At 43.4% G+C, this 25,479-nt stretch overlaps 2 protein-coding genes across 11 annotated transcripts in view; one reads left to right on the forward strand and one right to left on the reverse strand.

Annotated features, from left to right (window-relative positions):
• Positions 1-9,364, reverse strand: part of SLC36A3 (solute carrier family 36 member 3) — a 57,336-nt gene extending 47,972 nt beyond the window's left edge. For 3 of the 7 annotated variants that reach the window (XM_060093680.1, XM_060093684.1, XM_060093675.1), the window contains exon 1: positions 9,121-9,364. The gene's annotated coding sequence lies outside the window, so the exon portion shown is untranslated. Of the gene's footprint in view, positions 1-3,122; positions 3,239-6,465; positions 6,567-9,120 lie in introns of all 7 variants that reach the window. The other 4 variants (XM_060093678.1, XM_060093676.1, XM_060093677.1 and 1 more) reach the window with 3 other exon arrangements.
• Positions 9,365-9,493: 129 nt separating this feature from the next.
• SLC36A1 (solute carrier family 36 member 1) overlaps positions 9,494-25,479 on the forward strand; it is a 96,395-nt gene continuing 80,409 nt past the window's right edge. The window contains exons 1-2 of one of the 4 annotated variants that reach the window (XM_060093690.1): positions 9,494-9,635; positions 20,634-20,781. In XM_060093690.1, the coding sequence (XP_059949673.1) occupies positions 20,639-20,781 (143 nt within the window). In that variant the 5' untranslated portion in view covers positions 9,494-9,635; positions 20,634-20,638. Of the gene's footprint in view, positions 9,636-9,699; positions 9,885-20,633; positions 20,782-25,479 lie in introns of those variants that run through there. The other 3 variants (XM_060093687.1, XM_060093688.1, XM_060093689.1) reach the window with 3 other exon arrangements.

A 25,479-nucleotide genomic window follows, 5' to 3' on the forward strand; every position in this document is an offset into this window, starting at 1 on the left:
AAAAAATTATAACACCCCACTTATCCAATGTTTCCCAATCTCTTTTATACCATAACACATGTGGAAAATGATAACATTTTATAGATCCTTAAGATAAAAGAACAAGCCTATTCATGACTAGAGGTAATTGTTTCAGAAGCTCTGGCCACGTTAGGACCCAGCTGGCTGCTCCAAGGGGCAAAAGTATCAACATCTCAGCACCCCTATAACCAACTTATGGTACGCCATTGGCCACTGCATACCATTGGAAAGTCTTCCTTACACTAAAGCAATATAGTATGTTTTAAAGCCTGTTCTTCTGATATGCTCCTGTGTGAGCAGCATTTAATTCCAAGGAGTGTACCCGGGTTCTCATACACATGCCCTGACGCTCCTGTCATTGCAGTCCTGCCTGCAGGTTAGTTCAGGTTGTCAGACTGCTGGCATCTTTTCCCATATGCCTTCTGGTTCTGTGTCCCTGCAGAATTCCCCATCCCTCGTGCATTCTCGCAGGCATCAAGAGTGTTGGTGTTGGTGGCAGAGAGGTCCCATTGGATTCTCTGGATGGGCTTTTTAGACAGCTTGCAAAATTCTTCTCTGGGTCTTCAGAGTGCATATGTCTCTTAACTTTGTAACACATTTTTTTTTCTTTAAACATACTTCGTTTACCACAAAGCCGTTAGTGGTAAAACATTTTAGCATCATTACCTCCTTTCTAATCATCAAAAGTCACAAGAGCTTGGCTCAGAGGCACATTATAGTGTAGATACGGCACCAGCACTTTTCCTAGTATCTGAGCTGCTGTTTGTTCCCTTAGTGGGGTCCTTGCTTTAACGGCTGCTTTTCATTTCAACCACGTTGCTAATTTACTGAACAGGATGCACCTTCCTTGGTCATCAGCATGTTACGTAATGATGGTGTTTGGCTTTCTTTATAACAATTTGTAATTTCTATAGCCATTTCTAATTTCCATTCCCAAATTAAGAATTTTTTTTTTTTTTTGCGCAGGCGGGCCTCTCACTGTTGTGGCCTCTCCCGTCGCAGAGCACAGGCTCTGGAGGCACAGGCTCAGCAGCCATGGCTCAGAGGCCCAGCTGCTCCGCAGCATGTGGGATCTTCCCAGACCAGGGCACAAACCCGTGTCCCCTGCATCGGCAGGCGGACTCTCAACCACTGCGCCACCAGGGAAGCCCCCAAATTAAGAATTTTTAAGTGAATTTTGGCACTGTGCCACTTAATGAATTCTTGAATTATACTGTTATGGCTTACAGAATATTTTAAATTACACTAACAAAGAATGCTTATACTACAGATAATTACTCAATCCACCCATAGAAGTTCCATGTGAACAACGGCATTTCTCCCTGGTTTCTGACAAAAAACCACAAAAGTGGGCACTTCTGTGTCTCAGCCAAAGCGTAGCACACTTTACAGTTCACTCTTTTGAACATCAGTCAGGCTATTATGAGATACCTCGTGAAAGTTTAAATTTGGGTAGGATTCTAAATACTCTAAATTCTGCATACAAAGTAGGACTTCATTAACATTTTTATATCACACCATCTTAAATACATGTAATGCAGCTATGTATGCAGAGACCGTGTTGTGTACCCTGGGTGTTTTTGTTTTTTCCTTAACCAAATGTGCTCATTTTACGTGTGCTATTTTGTAACCTCCATGTATGTGGGGGCCAAGGGCTGGGAAGCCAGAACCAAGAGATACATGACGTGTGTGACTCTGGGTACGTTGCCCCTCCTCTCTAGGCCTCAGTTTCTCCACTAAGGATGAGAGGTTGGACTCACTGACCCAAGAGGGGCTTTCCAGCTCTAATAATCTAGAGTTAAAGGAGGCTCCCTAGAAGAACCCCTCATTCTCTTTATGTCTAGGGATGTAAATAGAAGAAAAAGAGAACAAAGGGGAAGGAAAAGAAACAGCTACAAGAAAAAACCGGAAAGGAACAGATACGTGTTGGTAAAAGAAGGGAAAAGGAAAGCAGCAGCAAGATTCCTAGACTCACAAAGTGTGAGTATGGACTTCATTTATTAAAAAATAGGTTTCAATTCACAATGTTTTTTAAGAACACTGGCTGTGGAGTTATAGAGTTTGACTCCTGGCTTTGTCACTTATATCACTTATTCTTGCGTGACTTTGGGCATAGTTTTCCTGTCTCCTTGCCTCAGTTTCATCTATTAAGTGGAATGAAAAATAACGACCTCATAGGATCTCAGGGGGGAGTAAATGAGTTTGTAAAGCACATAGCACTCAGTGAATCAGAGATCTTACTGTCATTGTCATCACTCTTCCTGGAGTCCCCCTGAGACAGCGGGGACAGGAATTCTCCTTCCTTTAAGGTGTCTGTAGGTCGCCCTTCCCCCTCCCATCCTCATGAGGCCAAACAACTCCCAGTTCCTGAGTGAAGAACCCAGAGAGGCGAAGCAGGCCTGTTCCCCCCATGCTAACCAGGTCTGTCCCTCCACTGGATGTGGACAGTGAGAGTAATGAGAATCACCTCTTGTGTGGGTATATTGATCAGTACAGTGTGCCAAGTGCTCTGAAACCCATCAGACCCTCTTCTGGCTGAGAGATGAGGAGGCAGAGGCTCAGGGAGGTTAAGTCCCAAGAGGTCACGTCATGTGTCCAGGGGTATAGGAGGCTGGGAAGCTGTATCTCAACACTTTTGCCCCAGTACCCATAACCTGGGGAGGCGTTCGCTCAGCTTCTCCGGGGAGGCTGGGCTCCTGTGTGTTCTCTGCCCTTTGATGGCATTCCCCACCCTCCTGCTTCACTAACTGTGGGTGCTGCTGAGTGGTGGGTGTGGTGAGATGGTCAAGTATGTGGTCACTGGCATTCTGGCTTCAGCAATGATGAGCCGCGCGACCTTGAGTGTTTTAAATCTTTCTAAAGCCCACTTTCCTCATCTGCAAAATGGGGATAATGCCTTATGCCTAGAATGAGAAGCTGAGACAGGGTTTCTTGAGAAAGTGATTTACTAAGGGAGTGTTCTCAGGAGAAGGGGTGTGAGGGAAGCAGAAGGGAAGAAAAAGGGAAAAGCTAAGTGAGGATGCAGTCTCAGGTGGAGACTAGCTTCAGCCTGATCCCACAGGGAGCTCTGGAGCACAAGTTGCATCATAAGCTGATCCCACCTTAAAGTCAGGGGACTGATCTTTGGTTCCTATCCCCCTTAAGTAATTGGCTGTGGACTGCACTTCCCCCATCTGTCATAGAGTGTGAAGGAAATGGATCGGGAACACAAGGGATCCTGAAAGAAGAGATGGAGAGAAAAAGGGGAGATTGAGCAGGACTCATATGACATACACAATCAATAAACATATACCCTCTCCTTTTTATACAAAAGGCTGTATCACCATTCTCTTCATTTTTTCCCTTAGGAATATAACTGGAATTTGCTTCAAAATAATTTAGGGTGAAGGGGCATTAGGTGGGAATAGATAATCGGGGTGGTGGTGGTGGTGGTGATGGTACTGGGTTGGGATACAGATAAATAATGTTGGCCAAGAACTCTCTCCAAACAGAGTTGGTTTCACTCCCAGCAGCCAATCAAATCTGCTCTTTTGAACACCATCAATGGTCATTCTTTACTAAACACAATAGTCTGTTTTCAGTCCTCTTCTTATGTGAACAAGCAGTAGCATTTGACATGGGTAGTCTCTCCCCTCCTTGAAAAACTTTCTTCACTTGGCTTCCAGGACACCACCACTTCTGGTTTGCCTCCTAGCTCAGTGACCATGCCTTCATGGTTCCTTCTGCTCATTCCTAGTCATCTTTCTATGCTCTCCTAGGCTTGATTTTTGGATTTCCTCCCATAGTTTTCTGCACTCACTTCCCTGGTGATCTCATCTAGTCTCTTTGCTTAACTACCATAAATATGCTGACAATGGCCAATTTTTAATCTCTAGGCTGGACCTCTCTCCTCTCCACAATCATCCCAATGCCTACCTGACCTCTTCCCTTGGATGTCTAACAGGCGCTTCACACACAACAGTCTCCCCTTGCTCCCCACCAAAACCTGCCCCTGCCATTGTCTTTCTGTTCTAGTAAAAGGCAACTCTATCTTTCCTGTTGCTCAGGCCAAAGTGTTTGGCTCCTCCCTCTCATACTCCACTTCCAGTCCATCAATGTGTCCAACCTACGATAAAATTATTTTCAGAAACTGACCACCTTCACTGCTGTCACTCTTGTCAAGTCATCACAATCTTATCCTGGCTTACTACAACTGCCTCCCAACAGGTCTCACTGTTTCTGCCCTTGCGTATATCAACCCAATAGACAAAGCATCCTTTTAAACCCTAATCAGATCATGGCACTCCTCTGCTGAAACTTCTCCAGGATCTTCCCATCTCACTCAGAATAAAAGCCAAAGCCCTTAAAGTGGCTCACAGAGCACTATACAATTTTCACCCATTTATTGTTGCTCTGACCTAATCTACTTCTCTTTCCCTAGCTCTCTTTGCTCCAGCCACAGTGACCTCCTTGTCATTCCTCAAACGGATGAGGCGCAATCCCACCCCAGGACCTTAGCATATGCTATTCCCTCTGCCCAGAATGCTCTTCCCAGTGTTCACATGGCCTGTTTCTTCACCTATTTCAGGTCTTTATTTACATTTCACCTTCTCAGTGAGAACTTTCTTGACTATTTAAAAAGGTTTCAATCCCTTCCCTCTGCCTCCAGACTCCCTCTTCCACTTTCCTGATTTATTTTTCTCCATAGTAGATACACCGCTGACATATGTATATTACTTAGTTATTCTTAGTTATTTCTGTTGCCTGTCTCCTCCCACTAAAATATAAACTGCACAAGAGCAGGGGTTTTTGTCTATTTTGTTCACTGTTGTAACCCTAGAGCCTGGCACAATGATACTCAATAAATACTTATTGATAAAAATATGAACACATTTCCTCATCCTTATCTTCTTACTGTTCTATTTGATTCTTAATTTGTTATTATATTTTAAATTTCCAAATTTTCATTTAAAATTAATTTTAGGGCCTCCCTGGTGGCGCAGTGGTTGAGAGTCCGCCTGCCGATGCAGGGGACGCGGGTTCGTGCCCCGATCCCGGAGGATCCCACATGCCGCGGAGCGGCTGGGCCCGCGAGCCATGGCCGCGGGGCCTGTGTGTCCGGAGCCTGTGCTCCGCAACGGGAGAGGCCACAGCAGTGAGAGGCCCGCGTACAGCAAAAAAAAAAAAAAAAAAAAAAAAAAAAAAAAAAATTAATTTTAAAATATAAAATTTATAATTTTTATTTTTCCTCAGAATATTCTTTTTTAAAGCATATTGTTTTTATTTCATGATTGCAACATCTTATCTCTCTGAGGTTTCTTAGGGCAGCGTTTCTCCAACATGAGGGAACATCAGAATCACCTGGAGGTTTATTGAAACAGATTGCTGGGCCCCACCCCTGGAGTTTCTGATGCAGATTCTGGAGTGGGACCTCAGAATCTGCATTTCCAGTAAGTTCCCAGGGGATGCTGATACTGCTGGCCCAGGGACCCCAGTTTGTTTTTTTATGTTTTGCATAGTTTCGTCCAAGGTGCTTTCATGTGTTTGTGCATTCCAAGGTGCTTTCATGTGTTTGTGCATTTGATTCTTCTTCTTAGAGGCTTTTCTCAGATGTCTGGTAATCTCTTTAAAATTTTAAAATTAACCTTTTAAATACAATAAAGTTCATATATTTTAATTGTCCAGGTAATGGCTTTTAAGTTTAAGCCTATGTAGCCATCATCCCAATCAAGATGTAGCATTTTAGCACTGCCCTGGAAAGCTCTCAAGTCCCTTTGCTGTAAGTCCACACCCCACACATCCCAAGCAACCACTGATCAGTTTTCTGTCACTAGATTAGTTTTTGCTCATTCTATATATTTGTATTAATTGAATCATGTAGCATGTAGCCTCTTGTGTCTAGCTTCTTTCACTTAGCATAATGAGATTCATCCTTATCAGTAGTTCCTTCCTGCTATATATGCCACGATTTGTTTATCAATTCATCTGTTGATGAATATTTGAGTTGTTACTAATTTAGCTTTATTAAGCTGCTTGCTGTGAACCTGTGAGTACAAGTCTTTGTATGGATCACAGCCAGGACTAGGGTGAGGCAAGCCGGGAAACCTAGTTCACAAAATTTAAGAAGGCCCTCACTCTTGTGTACCTATAAGTGCCAACGGTGCACTTGCACAACCCTGATAGGGAGCCCTTCCTTAAATTTTCCACCCAAGGCACCAGGCTCTGGGCCTGGTGTGGATATACTTCTATTTTTCTTGGGTAAAGAGTGAAATTGCTCCATCATAGGATAGGTATGCATTTAACTTCATAAAAAACTGCCAATGAGTTTTCCAAAGTGGCTGCACCATTGTACACTCCCACCAGCAAGGGATGAGAGTCCCAGTTGCTCCACATCCTCACCAACACATGTATTTCCACTATTTTCTTCTCTGTTGCCACAGATGGACTGCTGCAAATATGGCTCACCCATGCAGTTCTTTCTGTCATCCTCATCTCTTTGGCTTTCCTGATCCAAATGAGATTCAGGAGAGTTTTTGTTGTTAGTCTTGCTGAACCATCCATGAGCGCTGTTTCAAACAAAGGCAATATAAGCTGTGCAGCTCTGAGTGAGCTCTTCACCTTCAGAAAGAGTTTTTATTGATGCTTTTCTGAGATCTGCCCTCTCCCCTAACCCCCCACCCTGGGTCCCCTCACTCCTCTCTGAGTTTCTTCTCCTTTCTCCTGCACAGCTTGTCTGATCTCAGCTGCTTTTGTTGGTCCTTACACGTATTTTGGTAACTATGGATTATATTTCTCTTCTGGCTTTGCTGTAAATAGAATTTGCAGTTTTTTCCTTTTTGCTTTTGTATAGTTTCTAAGAGTAAAAGTCAAAGTGGTTATTTACACAACCATTTTGCACTAGAAATCTTTATATTTCTGAGTAAATAGTGGGAGCAGAGGTGGAGATCTGCATATTGGGGAAAAGTTATCTGGGAAAGATAAGGAGATGTTATTGTATGCTAGTTTCTAATTAGGGCTGCAAAATGATAAGGCTGATAGAGTCCTAACAGTATCTGAAAATTGTGCAGCCTTTTTTCAAGGGTCTCTCTAATAAAGGTGTAGTGGTCACCACAGAAGTAAGAACATCAGTGCATCCCAGGGGCAGATGGGGAAGGCAAAATCCCACCTGCATCAGTAATTCCAATAGAGAGCTATGTGGTTCTCACAAGCTCTGCCTTTCTGGGGTAAAACATTAGGAGGAGCCACAGAATCAATGAAATTTGAGGTCAGGAGGTGACCTAAAGGGGGCATTCCTGGACTTCGACTCAGCAGCATTCCAAGCACAGCTCCTGGCACTGAGCAGTCAATGAACTGGGGACTTCTACAAGGGATGGGATGAATTCATTCATCCTCATATTTTGACTGAGCATGAATCTACCTTCTTTCCTCTTTCCCTGCTGAAATGAATCAACTGGAGTAGATTTTTAAATATATATATATAGGTTATGGAACATATAGAGATTTTAAACATATATACATAAAGTAATGTATGTTTATGAAATAATTTAAACAGTACAGACAGTGAAGAATAAAAGTCTTAAGCAAAACAGTAAGTACTGGTATTCATGATTCTAAATTTTAACACCACACATCTGTACATGCTTATATATAGATACTTCTATAAATACATGGCATAGGGTTTGGAAAACAATACTCAAATGCTGGTAACTGTAAATCTTTGGAGAGGAGAGTGAATTTGGGAGAAATTTTCACTGTTTATAATATTTATATATTGCCTAACATTTTTTTTTTCTTGCTGCGTTGGGTTTTTGTTGCTGTGTGCGGGCTTTCTCTAGTTGCAGTGAGTGGGGGCTACTCTTTGTTGCGGTGCACGGGCTTCAGTAGTTGTGGCACGTGGGCTCAGTAGTTGTGGCTTGCGGGCTTAGTTGCTCTGCGGCATGTGGCATCTTCCCAGACCAGAGCTCGAACTCGTGTCCCCTGCATTGGCAGGTGGATTCTTAACCACTGCACCACCAGGGAAGTCCATGTTCATTATCTTGATTGTGGTGATGGTTTCACAGGTGAATATATATGTTGAAAGTTATCAAATTATACACTTTAATTATGTGTAGTTTATTGTATATAAATTAAACCACAATAAAGCTGTAAAAATTATATAATGCAATAACATATTCCTATTAGAAATGTTACACAAGAATCTCCCTGGTGGCACAGTGGTTAAGAGTTGGCCTGCCAATGCAGGGGACATGGGTTCAATCCCTGGTCCAGGAAGATCCCACAGGCCACGGAGCAAGTAAGCCCGTGCGCCACAACTACTGAGTCTGCGCTCTGGAGCCTGTGAGCCACAACTACTGAAGCCTGAACGCCTAGAGCCCATGCTCTGCAACAAGAGCAGCCACAGCAAGTAAAAGCCCGCACACCACAACGAGGATTAGCCTCCCCCGCTCGCGGCAACTAGAGAAAGCTGGTGTGCAGCAATAAAGACCCAACACAGACAAAAATAAATAAATAAAGTTATATTTTAAAAAAATTTTAAAAAGATAATGAATATATTTGTCACCTTTAAAGTTTCCTTATGTCCCTTTATAATCACTCTCTCCTCTCCTGATCTCCACAGCCATTCCCAGACAACCACTGATGTGTTTTCTGTCGGTGTAGATTATTTTAAAATTTCTAGAATATTATATAAACAAGAATTTTTTTTCTGGCTTCTTTCACTCAGCATAATTAAGATGTATCCATTCTGTACCTGTTTCAATAGCTTTTTTTTTTTTTGCTGTGTAATTTTTTTTTTTTTTTTGCGGTACGCGGGCCTCTCACTGTTGTGGCCTCTTCCGCTGCGGAGCACAGGCTCCGGAGGCGCAGGCTCAGCGGCCATGGCTCACGGGCCCAGCCGCTCCGCGGCATGTGGGATTCTCCCAGACCGGGGCACAAACCCGTGTCAATTGGCAGGCGGACTCTCAACCACTGCGCCACCAGGGAAGCCCGCTGCGTAATTTTTAAAAGTAAAATCTGCTAGGAGGAGGTAAGAGGAGCGTAGATAAGACATACACCCCCTGTTGCCATTAAAAAATGTCATTTACATTTTTAAAACATATTAAAAAGAGGGTATTGACTTACCTCACTGCACCATTTCCGGTCGCAACCACACGTCTGGGCAAACGTTTAAAAGTATGACGAAAGTTTTGAAAAGATGCATTATTTCTCGATTATTAAGCGCAACATATGCTCGGTGAGACGTGTTATCGTACGGCTAGCGTAAAACTGAGCCACCTTTCACAAGCCCACAGCTCAGGGGACCGCGCTCTCCAACTCTGAACTCGCGGCCGCGCCTGAATCTTCGACGCCCGGCTCAGGCCCAGCTCCCGCGAGAACCGTCCTTCCCGCAGAGGCAGCTCCCGTCGCCAGGTGGTGCTGCGAAGCCGAGCCCCCGAGCCTAGCGATAGGGGAGGAGCAGCCGCGCGCGGGAGCATGTGACCCGGGCCTCGGGTTTGGGAGCCTGTATCACGTGATGGCGCCCGGAAGCGGCTGCCAGGGCAGCGGAGGGTGGGGATGGCTAGGGCTCCGAGCTGAGGCAGGGAGTGGTGGGCTGCTGCGCTGAAGCTGGAGCCAGAGCCGGAGTCGGAACCCGAGCGGTGAGTCCGCGCGCTGATGGCCTGGGGCTGGCGGCGGGTCGTCGCCTTCTGCTGTACCCACGTCTCCTTCCTCCGGGCTCAGCGGATGCTCCGGGTCAGGCACCGACCGGCTTAGGCTGCGGGTCCGATTCTCCTCGGTTTCCCGGCCGCAGCTGCGGTGCGATGCGGGCACTCCTCCTGGATGAGGGGAGGTGAAGAATCCCTAGTCCTTCGCGCTGCCTCCCTTGACCTCCCCGACCTGTTTGACAGGTATAGAAGCTGAGGTCCCGAGACGGGAAGAATCACCGAAATGACCAGCTAGGGCTTCTGTTGCGCTTTCTAAAGGGGTCCGGACATCGCGGGCAGGTGACCCGCCGGCTGCGGGAACCCTGCTTGGGACTTGCTAATAGCGGGTCTTTGGGTCATAGAATACCGAAACTACCAGGATTCTGCGAAATTACCTTTGGCAACCCCTTTCTAGAGCTGTGGGGAAATCGAGGTCCAAGAAGCGGTAGGGGTTGCCTAAGGTCATCCAGTGAGTTAGTCGCAACCCTGCGACTAGAATCCAAGTCTCCCTGAGCTCCAGTGGCTCTTTGCTTTTCACCACACTGCCTCCTGCAGAAAACTTGACAGGTGAAAAAGCACGCTTTTCCTGTCCTCTTTTCTTTCATTCCTCTCTCTTTTTTAGCTCTGCATTCTCCATCGCCGCCGGGATCGGCTTGGCTCTGGGTGTGGTTCCCTGATTCAGTGTTCACCGATTTTTCTGCAAACTCATCATTCTGTAGGTTTTGTTTCTAACCGTTCTGCAATTTTGTGTAAGTCATACCAAAATATGAAATAAGAAGCAGAATATACTCCTGGGAGGGTAGGTGGCTCCCAGCTGAGGTGGTGGAGAGCCCTAATATTAACTTGAAGAATGTCAAGACCTTTGCTTTATTTTTAATATAGCTTGTTAGATTTGGGGAATGCTGGTCATTCGGATGGATGTTTTGCAGTTATTTGAGGCTTGCCGAAAGAAGATAGCAGCGTGGTGTAATGGAAAGAACTGAGACCGGGGAATCAGGAGATTTTGTTCTAGTTCTGACACTTGCTTTGCAACCTTGGGTGACTCCCATCCTTGCTTGGGTTTAGGTTTCCCAGTCTGAAGAGTGATGGGGTGGAATCCCTAAGGTCTCCTGCTGTGACATTCTCTGCATCTCAGTCTGTTTGTTTCCTATTCAGAGAGATTTTTTCTCCTATATATTAGCATTTCCCTTGCAAAAAGGTTTAATTCAGTTGTCCAGGAAGCAGTTTCTCTACTTATTTCTAGGTTACCATGAAATCCACCTCCTCTTTCTATCTATCTCTGTATTATATCTAAGCTAAATGCTGATAGCTGAAAATGGTTTTGACTTTTATTATTTTAAATATGATCAAGGCCCTCTTTGATTCTTATTGAGAGGCTAGTCTACAGTAATTGACGTGATTGTATGTTTAGAGTGTGTTTTTTTAAAAGATGTTCTTGAAGTCAAGAGGACACAAAAGACTTGACCATTCACTCTGGGTTTGAGACTGTTTGGGGTGGAGGCCTTATGCAACAGAGCCTGCTCTGATGATCATATTAAGTCTCTCTCCCCTTGTTTTCTGATTGAGCCATTTATAAATGTCTGCTCTTGAGTCCTTGTTTTCCCTTTAAAGCATGTATCTGTTCATTTGGCCTCATCCCTGTGGCAGCTTGAAGTGCTCAGAGCTTTGTCTATTTTAAAGGCAGTGTAAGGAGGCGGATTCCATTTCTTTTGTAATGTTCCAGAGACCACAACTGGGACCGGTGGATGGAAGTGCCATAAAGGAAGTGGTTTTTGGGTGAGCATAAGAACTTTAAAAGAATTAGCGCTCTAGCATGTTGCAACACAGAGCATGGCATTCCCTGTCGCTGGAGGTCATTGTCACTGGGCAATTACTTTTGGGAATGTTGTAGATTAGGTCATTGTGTTGGGTAGAGGGTCAGACTAGATAAAATCTTCAGTTTTCTTCTAACTCAGAAGTTCTTTGAAATTCTAGGACTGGACTTGTTAGCATGTGGGATGTGAGGTAAGGTAGGTGGAACCGAGGTCCACTTTTGTGAATGCTTTATTTTTCCACTTTGCTCAGATAACAATTCTCATGTTAAATATTCCACTTTTTCTTTCTTTTTATCCCTCCTCTCTTCCCCAGTGAGTGTCTCAGTTCTTTAAGTTCTTGATACCTCTTCCAGGGTCAGATGCTGAAGAGTCATTGCTGTTAATGGTATATTCCTTCTTTCCATCCTGACCTGAAGTGAGATCCTAGAGCTGGGCTGAGTGAGTGGACTTTGGTTTCTACTTTTGCTGACTGGTCCTCATACTTTCTTCCAGAGGTGTGTGACTACCCACTGAGTCCTAGGCTAACTTTCTCTTTTTCCCATAGAGGAAGCTCACATTGTCTTAACCCAGATCTTGGCAGAATCTTGTACCTCCTTCCTTTGGCCGGGCCTTACTGGGTCTGAGCACACAAAGCTAGTCTCTATTTAATGAGTGTGGGGTCCAGTGGGTAGGATATTCTGCAGATGCCAAAAGAGAAACCTCCTGATGCTGTATTTGTTGCTGTCTCTTCTTTTTCCTTCCATACATTTCTCTTGGAATCCTTGACACCCAGGGCCGGTTCTCAATGACCCTCTCTAGTAGGAAAGACTCCTCTGTGCTTCCCTTTTCCGTGAAGTTCAGGAATCTGTCTACATGGGTTACTGGGATGCTCTTGGCACATAGATCACTGTTTCCGAGATGGAGACCTGGCTCAGCTCTCCAGAGTGATGGAATGGAGGAAGCCCTGCAGCGCTTTATTTGTGTAGTGACTTCCTGACTTGAACTTCTGACTTCTGGCCTTGAACTTCTCTCTAGTAATAACACAGTTGCTGCCATTAATGAGGGTCCATTATGTACCAGGTAACATAATTAACATCTTTTCCTTCTACCTTCATAACAATATTGTGATGTAAGCATTCTTAATGACATTTTTCAGATGAGGAAACTGAGACAAAGGGAGATCAGGGTCACACAACTAGGCTCTGAACTCATGTACTTTTTATTATTCAGGATTCCCCCTGTAGACCTAATCCTGCCCCAGTTTTGTTCCCAGGGAGATTTTAGGGAGAGTAGATGGTGTGTTAGAAAGAACACTGGACTAGGAATCTGATATGCTGTATTCTAATCCCAAACTGTTAACCAGCTGGGGCCTTGGTTTTCTCACCTATAAATGGGAAACTGGAGCTTGGTTACCTGTCAGTCATGCCTGGTCCTAACATTTAGAGATTTTTATAATTGTGGGTAAAAAGTGAGTGTGTTTGCTCTTTCAGCTGCTTCCGTGCAGAGCCTGCTGATATCAGCAGCTGTTTTGCGGCTGTCCTTGCACCAGACCCTCTCAGGCAGGAGTCTCGAGTTAGGAAATGTACTTTTTTGGTAGATCAGATGGCGTCCTATCTGATGTCCTCTAAAATAAATCTTGTGGATGTCAGAAATTTTCACTTCCCTCCCTGTAGACCACATATAGGAACACAGTCTGTGTCCTTATTCATGTTTTTGGAATTCCAGCAACAGAGAAGAGAACGTATATCTAGAGAATTCGCTGTTTCTCTGGGTTCCAGAGAATATAATTGTTTCAGAATAATAGGTAGCACTTTTAGTCTGCGTATATCACCAATCCATGAACTTTGGTAGGAGGGGAGACCTGCGGTATACCTATCATAAGATCGTATATATATGTTTTTTTTCATAGTGCTTTATATAAATCTGCCTGTAATCAGGATCATCTAAGAAGCCTGTTAAAATTAAAATGCTCAGGCTGAATCAGATTGGGCCCAGAAATCTGTTTTGGTTTTTTTTTTAGCAGTTTTATTGAGATATAATTCACATAGCATACTATTCATCCATTTAAAGTGTACAATTCAATAGCTTTTCCACTGAACTCACAAAGTTGTGCAACCATCAACACAATCAATTTTAGAACATTTCATCACCCAAAAGAAACTCTGAACCCTTTAGCTGTCACCCCCTAATCCCTCCCAACTCCCTACCGCAAACTCTAGGCAACTACTAATCTACTTTTTGTCTATAGGTTTCCCTATTCTGGACTTTCATATGAATGAAATCATATACTATATGATCCTCTGTGACTGACTTCTTTCCCTTAGAATAATGTCTTCAAGGTTCATCTGTGCTGTAGCATCTATCAGTATTTCATTTCTTTTTATTGCTGAATAATATTCCATTGAATGAATATTCCACATTTCATTTATCCATTTATCAAGGGTTTTTTCCCCCCATTTTTTGGCTACTAGGAATAATGCTGCTATGAACATTTGTGTGTGTTTTTCTATGGACATACATTTTCATTTTGGTATGTACCTAGCAGTGGAATCATTGCTGGATCATATGGTAACTATGTTTAGCCTTCTGAGGAACTGCCAGACTGTTTTCCAAAGTGATTGCACCATTTTACATTCCCACCAGCAGTGTAAGAGGGAACCCTCTACATTTGTCTACATCCTTGCGGATACTTATTATTATCTGTCTTTGAGTCTAGCCATCCTGGTGGGTGTGAAGTGGTATCTCATTGTGATATTTGTTTCTCATTTACCTGATGGCTAAGGATATTGAGTATTTTTGCAGATGATTATTGGCTTTTTTCACATCTTCGGTGAAATATTATTCAGATCCTTTGCCCATTTTTTAATTGGGTTTTCATTTTATTATTGAAGTGTAATATATTTGCAGAAAATTTTTCCCATTCTGTGGGTTGTTTTTCACTTTCTTGGTGGTATCCTTTGAGGCATATACATTTTAAATTTTGATTAGGTCTAATTTACCTATTTTTTCTTGTGCTTCTGCTGTCGTATATAAGAAACTCTGGTTAATCCATGGTCACAAAAGTTTATACCTATGTTTTCTAATAAGAGTTTTTATAGTTTTAGCCCCTACATGTTGCTCTTTCACCTATTTTGAGTTAATTTTTATATATGGTGTGAGGTAGAGTTACAACTTCATTCTTTTGCACGTGGATATCCAGTTGTCCCAGTGTCAATTGTTGAAAAGACTATTTTTTCCTCCATTGAATTGTCTTGGCACCTTTGTCAAAAATCAATTGACCGTAGGTATGAGAGTTTATTTCTGGACTCTAAATTCTATTCTATGATCTATCTGTCTGTCCTTATGCCAATACTGTATTGTCTTGGGGTCACTGTAGCTTTGTGTAGCAATTGGGAAGTCCTCCAGCTTTGTTCTTTTTCTCCAAAATTGTTTTGGCTAATTTGGGCCTCTTGAATTTCCGTATGAATTTTAGAATTGACTTGTTAATTTCTGCAGAAAGGCAGTTGGGATTTTGATAGGGATTCAATTGAATCTGTGGATCAATTTAGGGAATATTGCCATCTTAACAGTATTAAATCTTCTAATTCATGAATATTAGGATGTTTTTCATTTATTTAGGTCTTCTTTAATTTCTTTCAATGATGTTTTATAGTTTTCACGTACAAGTCTTACACCTACTTGGCTAAATTTCTTCCTAAATATTTGATTCTTTTTGATGCTATTGTAAATAGAACTGTTTTCTCAATTTTGTTTTCAAATTGTTCACTGAAAGTACAAAGAAATACAACTGATTTTTGTATATTGATCTTATATCCTGCAACTTTGCTGAACTTATTAGTTCTAATGGTTTTTAGAGGATAATTTTTTATGTACTTACAAGTCACCCTTAGAAGTATTGTTTAAATTTTAGTAATGAAGCTAACACTTTAGTACTGCCTCTCCCTCCCTCCTCTCTTTTCCTCTCCCCGACCTTCCCGTGTGCCCTGAAAGAGACCTACAAACTCGTACAGACGGATTCTCCTTCCGTTATTGGAATTTATCTTGTTTATTGTACTGAATTTGGAATAGAATTTAATCACTAAGTCTTAAATAGCTGTCTTGAGAACATTTTAGTATTTTCAAAAGTAAGTTCAAAAATGAGTTTAGTATTTCCAAAAGTATGAGTCTGATAGGTGGGGGAAAGATGCTCTTACAGTTTTTATTATCAGTGGTCTTTGTTGGAAATTAAAAAACGTAAAATAAGGGCTTCCCTGGTGGCGCGGTGGTTGGGAGTCTGCCTGCTAGTGCGGGGGACGCGGGTTCGAGCCCTGGTCTGGGAGGATCCCGCATGCCGCGGAGCAACGGGGCCCGTGAGCCACAACTGCTGAGCCTGCGCGTCTGGAGCCTGTGTTACTCAACGGGAGAGGCTGCGATAGTGAGAGGCCCGCGCACCGCGATGAAGAGTGGCCCCTGCTTGCCGCAACTGGAGATGGCCCCCGCGCAGAAACGAAGACCCAACAGCAAAAATAAATAAATTAATAAGCTTCTACCCCCAACATCTTTAAAAAAAAAGAAGCCCCTAAAACCAATCAATTTCTGGAGGTGAAATATAAACAAATACACGCAAAATATTAAAAAAAAAAAGTAAAATAAAATAAATACAAGGAGCCACCCATTCATCAGAAATAGCAAAAATAAAAATGATAAAATCCAGGAATTCCCCAGCAGTCCAGTGGTTAAGACTCAGTGCTTTCACTGCTGGGGCCCAGGTTCAATCCGTGGTCGGGGAACTGAGATCCCACAACCTGCGTGCACAGCATGCCCCCCCCCCAAAAAAAGATAAAATCCAAAGTTGGCAGGGTTATGAAAAGATAGGCATGTCCATATATTGCTAGTGACACTGCATGTTAGTTCAGTCATTTGTATGGTGAGAACCATAGAAAAGCCTATTCATCTAGCTCTACTCCAAGGATATGACTTGAAAATTAAAAACTATTTGTAGGAATTTTTTTAGCTATGATGTAAGATAGTCCAAAAAAAAAAAAAAAGCTCAAAAGCCAACAGTTGGGAGCTAGTGAAGCAAATTATTTTATTAATATAATGATGGACCATTATATTACTATATTACAACTAAAGATCATCAGTGTGTGTACTGTGTAGATTCAAGGAAGAGTAGATATAAAATAAGTGGGAAAAAACCTTAAAATAATGAGCATATCGATTAATTAAAAATAGTTTATATAAGGAAAAATAAGGAAATTTATCAGGGTTATAAAAATAGTTGGTATTTCAATGCAATTTTGGTTGAATATACACTTGAAAAAAACAATATATACATATATATGTTTGCCAGTAAACATGCAGACTTTTCTTATGTAGTACACTTTTTTTTTTGGCTGTGCCACGTGGCATGTGGGATCTCAGTTTCTTGACCAGGGATCGAACCCGCGCCCTCTACACTGGAAGTGTGGAGTCTTAACCACTGGACTGCCAGGGAAGTCCCTTAGTACACTCTTTCGAGTCTAAATATCTTATGGAGATTTTTACTTTGTGTTGATGGGCCACACATATTCTATAAACTGTTCATTGTCCTCAAGAAGCTGAAGGAAGAGCTGGTCTTGAACTCTTAAATATTACATCCCTCATTTGGACAGTTAACAGGATCTAATAAACTCTCCCACAGGGCAGGAAATGGCAATTATAGCACTAGACGGTAGAAACCAGGTTTCATCACAGAGAGCCCAGGGCAAGGTGGCCATGGAGGCTTGCACTCAGTGGGGACAGCTAGAGAGAAGAGGAGGAGGCCTTGGTTGCCAGAAAGAGCCCTAGAAGGCACTCCAGGGAGTGACTGCACTCACCGTCTACAGTGCTTCAATTCCTGCTTAACAGCTCTGAGAGGGGCTTCTGCTTGGCTCTTTCCAGGGATAAGGAACTATCTCCTAGAGTGATCCATTTGGACAACTCTCTTTTCTTAAAATAAATTTATTTATTTATTTTTGGCTGCATTGGGTCTTTGTTGCCGCACATGGGCTTTTCTCTAGTTGCTGTGAGCGGGGGCTACTCTTCATTGCGGTACGCAGGCTTCTCATTGCGGTGGCTTCTCTTGTTGCAGAGCATGGGCTCTAGGCGCACGGGCTTCAGTAGTTGTGGCATGTGAGCTCAGTAGTTGTGGCTCGTGGGCTCTAGAGCGCAGGCTCAGTGGTTGTGGTGCACGGGCTTCGTTGCTCCACAGCATGTGGGATCTTCCCGGACCAGGGCTCAAACCCACGTCTCCTGCATTGGCAGGTGGATTCTTAACCACTGTGCCACCAGGGAAGCCCTGGACAACTCCTTTTGACAGTTGTCTTCCTTATGTCTAGCCAAGGACCTGCCTCCCTTTACTTTCCACCTACTGATCCTGTTTCTGAGTAATCTTTGAGGCTCCACAGAACAAATCTGATCCCTAGGACAGATTTTAAAGACAGTTTTTTTACCTCCCGAGTTGCCAGTTCTCCAGGTTGAAACTTCTCAGGGCTTCCAACTGTTCTTCATTTGGCTGGTTTTCTTCCCCCTCATGACCTTGGTGCTGACCCCTGGCTATACCGCAGTTTATCATTATCCCCTTTATAGTGTGCTGCTGGAACAGAGTACAAGGTATGGCAAAAAAGAACAGACTGTCATCTCCCTGGGGTTCTCTCTTGTTGTAGTGCAACCAAGAATTGCATTAGTTGAATTGGCATCTATTATGATAATATCATTGATTTCTGTTGAGCTTATCAACAAGTAAAACCCATAAGTAGCATTTTTTTTCCTTTTTCAACATGCACACAATTGCCAAGCCACATCTTCCACATCCTGCAGTTGTTCATTGGACTTTTGATCTATAAATTTCAGCTTCTTTCTGAGCAGTTTTCTTAGTGATAATCTGCTGTGGGTCACAACATAAAGAGGCCTCTTTACAGTGTTTGAAATAAATTGAGCGTCTGTACCAAGTAAGCAAGAGTGGTTTTTGGTTGATGGGGAGGGATTGGGGAACTTGTCAGTGCCTGTTTTCTGTCCCTCTCCCTCAGTAATATGCAGGGTTCACCTGGAAGGCTCTGTTCCTCAGATGCTTTTGGTATATTGGAAGAGACTAGAAATTAGCTGCTGTTTGCATAAAGAATTGCATTAATTGATTCCTGGAATATTAGAGCAATAGTTTAGTACACCGTACCCCCCACCCCCGCCTTTTTGAGCATGTGGAACTAAGACTCGAGACAAATAAGGAGATTTGCTCCAGGCTACTGAGCAAACTGGTGTTAGAGGCAGATTTAGCACCCAGGCCTTCTGACATTCATAGAAATTAATTTAATTGCTTTTGCCTGAATAGCAGCTTTCAACTGTTCATATTGAGATACTAAATAGATTTTTTGTTTCCTGGCCCTCTTATGAATTTCATTGCCCCAGAGCTTAGATGACTTCCTTGAATTCCTCCACCATGTGAGTAAATGATGCAGACTTAGATATCTAGCAAAGTCGGCTCTGGTGGTGAAATGAGGCAGGATCCTCTCTGGGACTTCCAAGCCCTTCACTGGCTTTCTGTCAAGCACTTTCCTCGTGAGATTACATGGGGTCCTTCCTCCATTATAGTTGGTGGGAGAAAATGAGATCACCCTTGGATCACTCAGGTGCTAGGTGGGGTCAGTTTCCAAAGAGTCCCTTGGGACTGGACCTCTGGGAGCACTTGACACAGAGCTGTCTATTCTCTGGCAGGTAGTGATGGGTGTTGGGTGGGATGGCGTGTTGTGATGGCCATCAGAGGTCCTGTCTCTTCACCAGGCATCTGAGATAGCACATCAGACTAAGGATGGGCATCCAGCCACGTGCTGAGGGAGAGCCCCTTATAGGCAGCTGGTTGTGCCAGTCTGCCAAGTGTCAGAAGGATTTTTATTGGTAATTTTTAATGTTCATGGGCCTTCTCTTCCTTACTTGATTGTGGATTCTTGGAGAAAGTTGACTCTCTTTCATTACGATATTCCATCACTGCAACTGGCAGTGTATTCAGTAGGTATTTCCAGATTTAGGCAGGGCGTCAGGATGTATGTTTACGGCTTGGTGCTACCTGGCTGTAGCAGAGCAGGTCCCTTCATCTTTTGGGGGAACGATTCTTCATCTGTGAAATGAGTAGTTTGGAGTGACCTCCGAAGGCTCTTTTAGCAACCGTCTCTAGGATTCTGGGAGCCTACACAGCTCTCAAAATGTATCCTTATAGTGTATTTTAGCAAAGTCCTTGTATTTCTCTTTTCTGGTGTATAATTATTAAAAAACTCCACTCATGGGACACCACCCTCACCATCCTTCCTCAGCACACAATAGGAAGGGTTTCTTCTTTCACCAGCTTTTGAAAAATTGGCAAAAAGGGAGAAGGGTTGCGGCGGGGAGATGTTGCTACAAGGGCCAGTGGTGAGCACCTCTCATGCTCCTGGTCTTCCTTTGTGCTGCTTTCAGCTGCCATTTCTCAGTATGCAGGCTGGTTGCAAGAAAAGAGTCCTAGGATGAGGGAATGAGCATCACTGATGACCTCCAAAGAGTATAGGACATACCAGAAGTCATGGCAGAGAGAAAGAGAAGGTCATCTGTGGCTCTGGGACCTGGTGGCGAGTTTGAGCAGAATTAGATGATCTAGAAGGGATTTCTGGAATGCAGAAGGCTCTTTCTGGACTGAATGCAGAGGAAAAATAGAATACAGCTAGGAATATTTAGGTTCCCATCCTCTGAGAGCTTGCTCTTGGGGAAGATGGATGTAGATACAATGTCAGTATTGTTCAAGGTCCAAGAAATTAGCTCAAAGGAAGGGGTCGTTAATCCCAACCTAAGGAATGGGAAAGGCTGCCTAGAAGTGCCTGTCTGCATCTTCCCCCATCCCTCCCAAGCCGTGCCTCACCTTTGCTCTGTCCAGGTGTGCAGGCAAATTTAGAAACTTGTGAGTGTGACACCGACTAGATAGGTTGCGAGGGAGAAGCCAAGAGGGCTCAGCCCGCCCATGTGTACTTTGTACCTTTTTCATTTCTCTTGGTATCAGGCAACCTCACTGTATTTAATCCATAGTGCAGCTGTCACTGAGCTACTGTGGCAATGGCTGCTTCTGCCCCAGAGCCGACTCCAGGCTTGGAGCTAAAGGCCCCAGCCACTGGAGGTCTTAGCACTGCCCCTGTCCCCTCAGTTACCATGTCCACGCAGAGACTTCGGAGCGAGGACTACCGTGACTACAGCTCCACCGACGTGAGCCCGGAGGAGAGTCCGTCCGAAGGCCTGAACAACTTCTCTTCCCCGGGATCCTACGAGCGGTTTGGGGAAAGCAACAGCACAACGTAAGTAGCTGTTCCTGTCTACCCTCCTGGGTGGGGTTCATATTCCTAAATTCTGTATTAGTAACATAATCTCCATTAGAGTTATTTTTGCTCCCCTATTTTATCAATTCCCTACTTTACAGATGAAAGTAAGAGGTAAAGAGATTGAGTGAGTAATGGTGCTGAGATTTGCGCTCCTTGTCTGCCACCCTCTAGACTGTTTCTTATTCTTTGTTCATTTCACCTGTGTGGTCCCAGAAGGCTGGTGCCGAGTAAGAGCCTGAACATCAGAAAAACTTCTAGAGAGAACATTCTCTTAATTTAGAACCATGAGTTGTCTGTGCTAGAACCTTAAATGCCTCCAAGTCCAATTGGAAGCCTCCTTTGCAAAGTCTCCCCCAGACTTCTGTCCCCATCACCAATCAACTGGGATATTTGGCGGAAGAAGTAGGAAGAGGGAGGAATAACTTCTCCTGCCCTTAAAAGATTCAAGGGGTTGCTAAAGGTGATCTGCTTTGCGTGCCCTTGGGGGGGCTTAAGTCTTACCCCTGGAAACTGAATTCCAAGTCTCATCTGGGTGAGTTTGGCCCTCTATGGGCCTCAGTTTTCCAAATGTAAGAGAAAATTGAGGACCCCCCCGTACCATGAAGCTATACCGACTCACCGTTCAAATGAAAAGATTCAAAGGAGGGTTTTCTACTCCACTGAGTTGTCTGGCTCAGTTCTGAAAGTCAGCAGAGCCCCGACATTTTCTCTGGAACCCAGCATTCCATCTTTTGCAGCCCTTCTGTTTATTCCTCAAGCTTTGCCATCACCTGCTCTGTGTTCCCTTGTGGGTTGGGTGTGACTTACTGAGGGATCCATTATGTCCTTGACTCACACTGTCCCACTGTGACTGCCCAAGGAGACCATGGAAGCTTCTCTTGGAGTTCATTACTGGTGAAGCTCCGCCTAGCTGCAATCTCTCCTAGTGCAGGGCATTTTCCCTAGTGAACTCAGAACTAGAGGAGATGGCCGGCCCACATTATAAGCCCCTCTCCACCTCTAGTTGGTTTTCTGCTCATAAAGATTCAGTCTCCATAACTTCTTTCTCCTGTGGCATGCTATTGTAGATTCCCCCATTTGCTTGCAGTGTTAGCTGGTGGAAAATATTGCTTAGACCACAACTGGCAGCAGTGAGGACTGTCTTTCCTCTTTTCTCCCTAACCTTACCTACCTAATTGGCTTCCCCCAGGTGGAAGGAGTGTCAGATGCAGCCAATGACATTTGATAGCTTCCCTTCAGAAGTCACTCTTGTTACTGTGAAATACTTCTTCCAAGCTTGTCTCTCTCTAGTTTCCTTTCCAGTTTTTGCTCCTTGTTCTTAGGCATCAGCTTGTCTATGCAGTGCTTGCCCTATGGGGTCTAGATTTTCATTTTTATTTTTTTCTTTACTTTTTTTTGTCATTATTTTTTTTGGCCGCGAGGCTTGCAGGATCTTAGTTCCCCAGCTAGGGATTGAATCCGGGCTCTGGCAGTGAAAGTGCAGAGTCCTAACCACTGGACCGCCAGGGAATATGGAAAAAGTACATGGAACAAAGTACAAGAAGCAAAGTATATGTACTTCGTTCCATGTACAAAAAGCATGTACACACCAGGCTCTTCTAAGGGTTTAGGGCTCAGTAAAAATCCCTAATCAGGGGTGCAAATAGGAACCCCAGATGCTTCCATGATGATGTGTTTGGTGAGGGTATTTCCTAACACTTGAATGTTATCAAGCTGTCGACTGCTTTGATGACAGCCTCATTTTTTACTCTTTTGGGCAAAGTTTTCTTGTTGCCCTATTGAGCTACATTATACTGCTCTTGATCAGGCTTTGATACTTTTTCTCCAGGCTGGCAGGCTGAGAAACCAGTTGACTGAAACTGGTCTTCTGTAGGTTATCTGGAGCAGCCACTTGCAAAGTATGGTCTTCAGACCCTTTAGGGCTCCCAAGACCATCTTAAGAAGCCCACGAAGTCAAAACTGTTTTCATAATAATACTAAGATGTGATTTGTTTTTTCACTGTGTTGACATTTGCACTCATAGTTCAGAAGAAATGATGGGTAAAATTGCTGGCGCCTTAGTGTAAATCAAGGCGGTGGCACCAAATTATGCTTGTCATCGTATTTTTCACTGTCACACATATACATATACAAAGAATAAACTGGTTTCACTTAAGCACGTCCTTGATGAAGCAGTCAAGTTACTAATTTTGTTAAATCTTGACCCTTCAGTACAGGTCTTTTAATATTCTGTGTGACAAAATGGAAGGTACACATGCAATACTTCTACTGAACAACTAACAAACTATAGGTCATTCAGACCTGAGTACTTGGCAGACATTTTCTTGAAAATGACAGTAATGAGACCATCACCTCAAGAAAAACAATCAGTAGTATTTGTTGCCCACAATGAAATTTGAGCTTTCGAGCAAAATCAGAAAAAAAAAAAAACTCGTATCCAACACTGTGACCTTGACAGCTTCCCTCTACTCAAAGACTTTTCTGATGAGATTAGGGATGATATTAATGAATGTGATTTTTTTGATATCGTATAATGAAATGTGCCAGCATTTGGAAGATCCACATAGCTCAGGGAATCAGTATCTTCCCAGATGACCAGAGGGTGATGTTAGAAAATTGTGCGTGGGTAAAAGATCCATCCAAGAGCAAGATCACCAGTGGGTTTTCATGTAATAGAGGGTGAAAAGGTCAGATTCCACATTACAGCTAACTTCTAAGAAAGTACATGTGTCGAGTTTTGGTGTAGTATCAAAGAAAAATTATCACAATTGTCAGAAGAGGCTATTAAGATACATTCTAACTACATGTCTGTGTGAGAACAGATTTTCTTCAGGTACTTCCACCAAAACAACATATCACAACAGCTTGAATGCAGAAGTAGTTAGTCCAGCTGTCAAACAAGACATTAAAGGATTTGCAAAGAAGTAAAATAGTGTCCTTCTTCTCACATTATACTTTTTGGAAAATAGAGTTACTTTTTGTTAAAAATTGGTTATTAACATGTAATAGGTTTATTGTTATTTAAAATTAATAAATGTTTTAACATTTCTTGGTGTAATTTATAATATAATATATGTCAGCAGACATAATCCATATAAGCAAAAACTGTTTGGGATCCTCAATAATTTGTAAGTGTATAAAGGGGACCTAAGACCAAACAAGTATAAGAACAGATTTGGAGCGTAAAGAGATGACAGAGATTTGTGAGGCTTATTTCTCCCTCCCACCCCCCGCAGTTAAGACTCTGCAGTCCATGGAGTTGATTTTGTGATAGGTCATATGGGTTTGGGTAATCCCAGCTCATGGCCATTGATTAAAAAACATGATTTTGGTCAATTGCCTGGAATCCTGCTGTTTCAGAGCTGAAGTATGCTGTTCTGGTCCAGTCCCCGCACTCTACAGATGAGAGAACAGTCCCAGAGAAGGGAAGGGAATTGCCATATGGAGTTAATGGCAGAGCCAGGGCTGGAGGGACCTGATCTCCCATGAAACCCAGCTCAGGCGTTTTGGGGAGGCCTCTGGTAGGCAGGTGGTTTTGATACAGTGCTTATCTTTGCCCTTAAGTGGATTAAACATTTGCCAAGATAGAAATTTGCTTAGTCCATCATCCTGCACTTAATCTCCTGGTTACTGGCCACTGATAATGAATGAGTCACCCCTGGACCCTTACAGTCCTTTAGTTTAATCCAGGAGAGCACTTGTCTCTTCTCATTCAGACTTGAAGCAGTTTTCTTCATCTTGCCTGAGAAGCTTGGGAGACAGTAGAAAGGTCAAGAGATTTTCTTCCTGGAGGTAGAGGGAGAAAGGTCACCGAAAGTAAAATTCCTTTCCAGAGAGTGTAGATGGGTCTTATTTATTACGGTCTTTACAAGTTAACACATGATTTGCTTTCAGTTTCTACTGAATTGCAGATTTGAAGAAATATGTGAAAGCATCATTTAGGAGGTATTTAGGTTATTTGCGCAGAAGAATTTCCAGACGGTGCCAGGGGCCAAATCCTGATTAAGTCTGTGGTACCATGTTTGATCTTTTCCGTATCCTGCTGGAGTAACAGAGGATGGAAAATGCTAAAGATGAGGCCACTGAGGTCAGTCCTTTGAGGAGCTCCCATTCCGTATGGAATGCCCATCCTCACCCAACCTGAGTGGCCACAGAGCTGACGCGCTCCTCTGTGTTGGTGCTCACGCCTGTGTCTGGGCGTGTGTTCCCAGGCTCTTCTTCCCTGTTGGCACACACACAGAGCCCTGCGTAGGGCCCAGCTGGGCTCAGCCCAGGTCTCTGCACGCTACAAACCCTCACCTCCCTGCCCCTCCCTAGGCATTGTTCCTGGGCTCTTCCTAGGACAGGGATCTTTCTACCTTGGGTGGTTGTTAATGTGTCTGCCTTATCTCCTTGGAGACTTTTATTAGTTTCTAGAGACTGAGGTCCGTATCTGGTTCATGCTAATTTCCACCACTGCATTAACACAATGTTTTACACATTATAGATGGTGTTTGTTGAGTGAAAAAATAATGAGGACATTGAGAGACTTTACAGTTGCAGCTTTAGGCAGACAGTCTGTACAACAGATGAGGGAAAACTGTGTCCTCAAGGCAGAAGGATAAACTAGGTGACTGTGTGAAGAGGGCTTCTCCAATCTTAGGCATTTGACTCTTTTTTTTAAATAAAAAGTAC

Source organism: Mesoplodon densirostris, chromosome 3 (assembly GCF_025265405.1).
Source record: "Mesoplodon densirostris isolate mMesDen1 chromosome 3, mMesDen1 primary haplotype, whole genome shotgun sequence".
Taxonomy (NCBI): domain Eukaryota; kingdom Metazoa; phylum Chordata; class Mammalia; order Artiodactyla; family Ziphiidae; genus Mesoplodon; species Mesoplodon densirostris.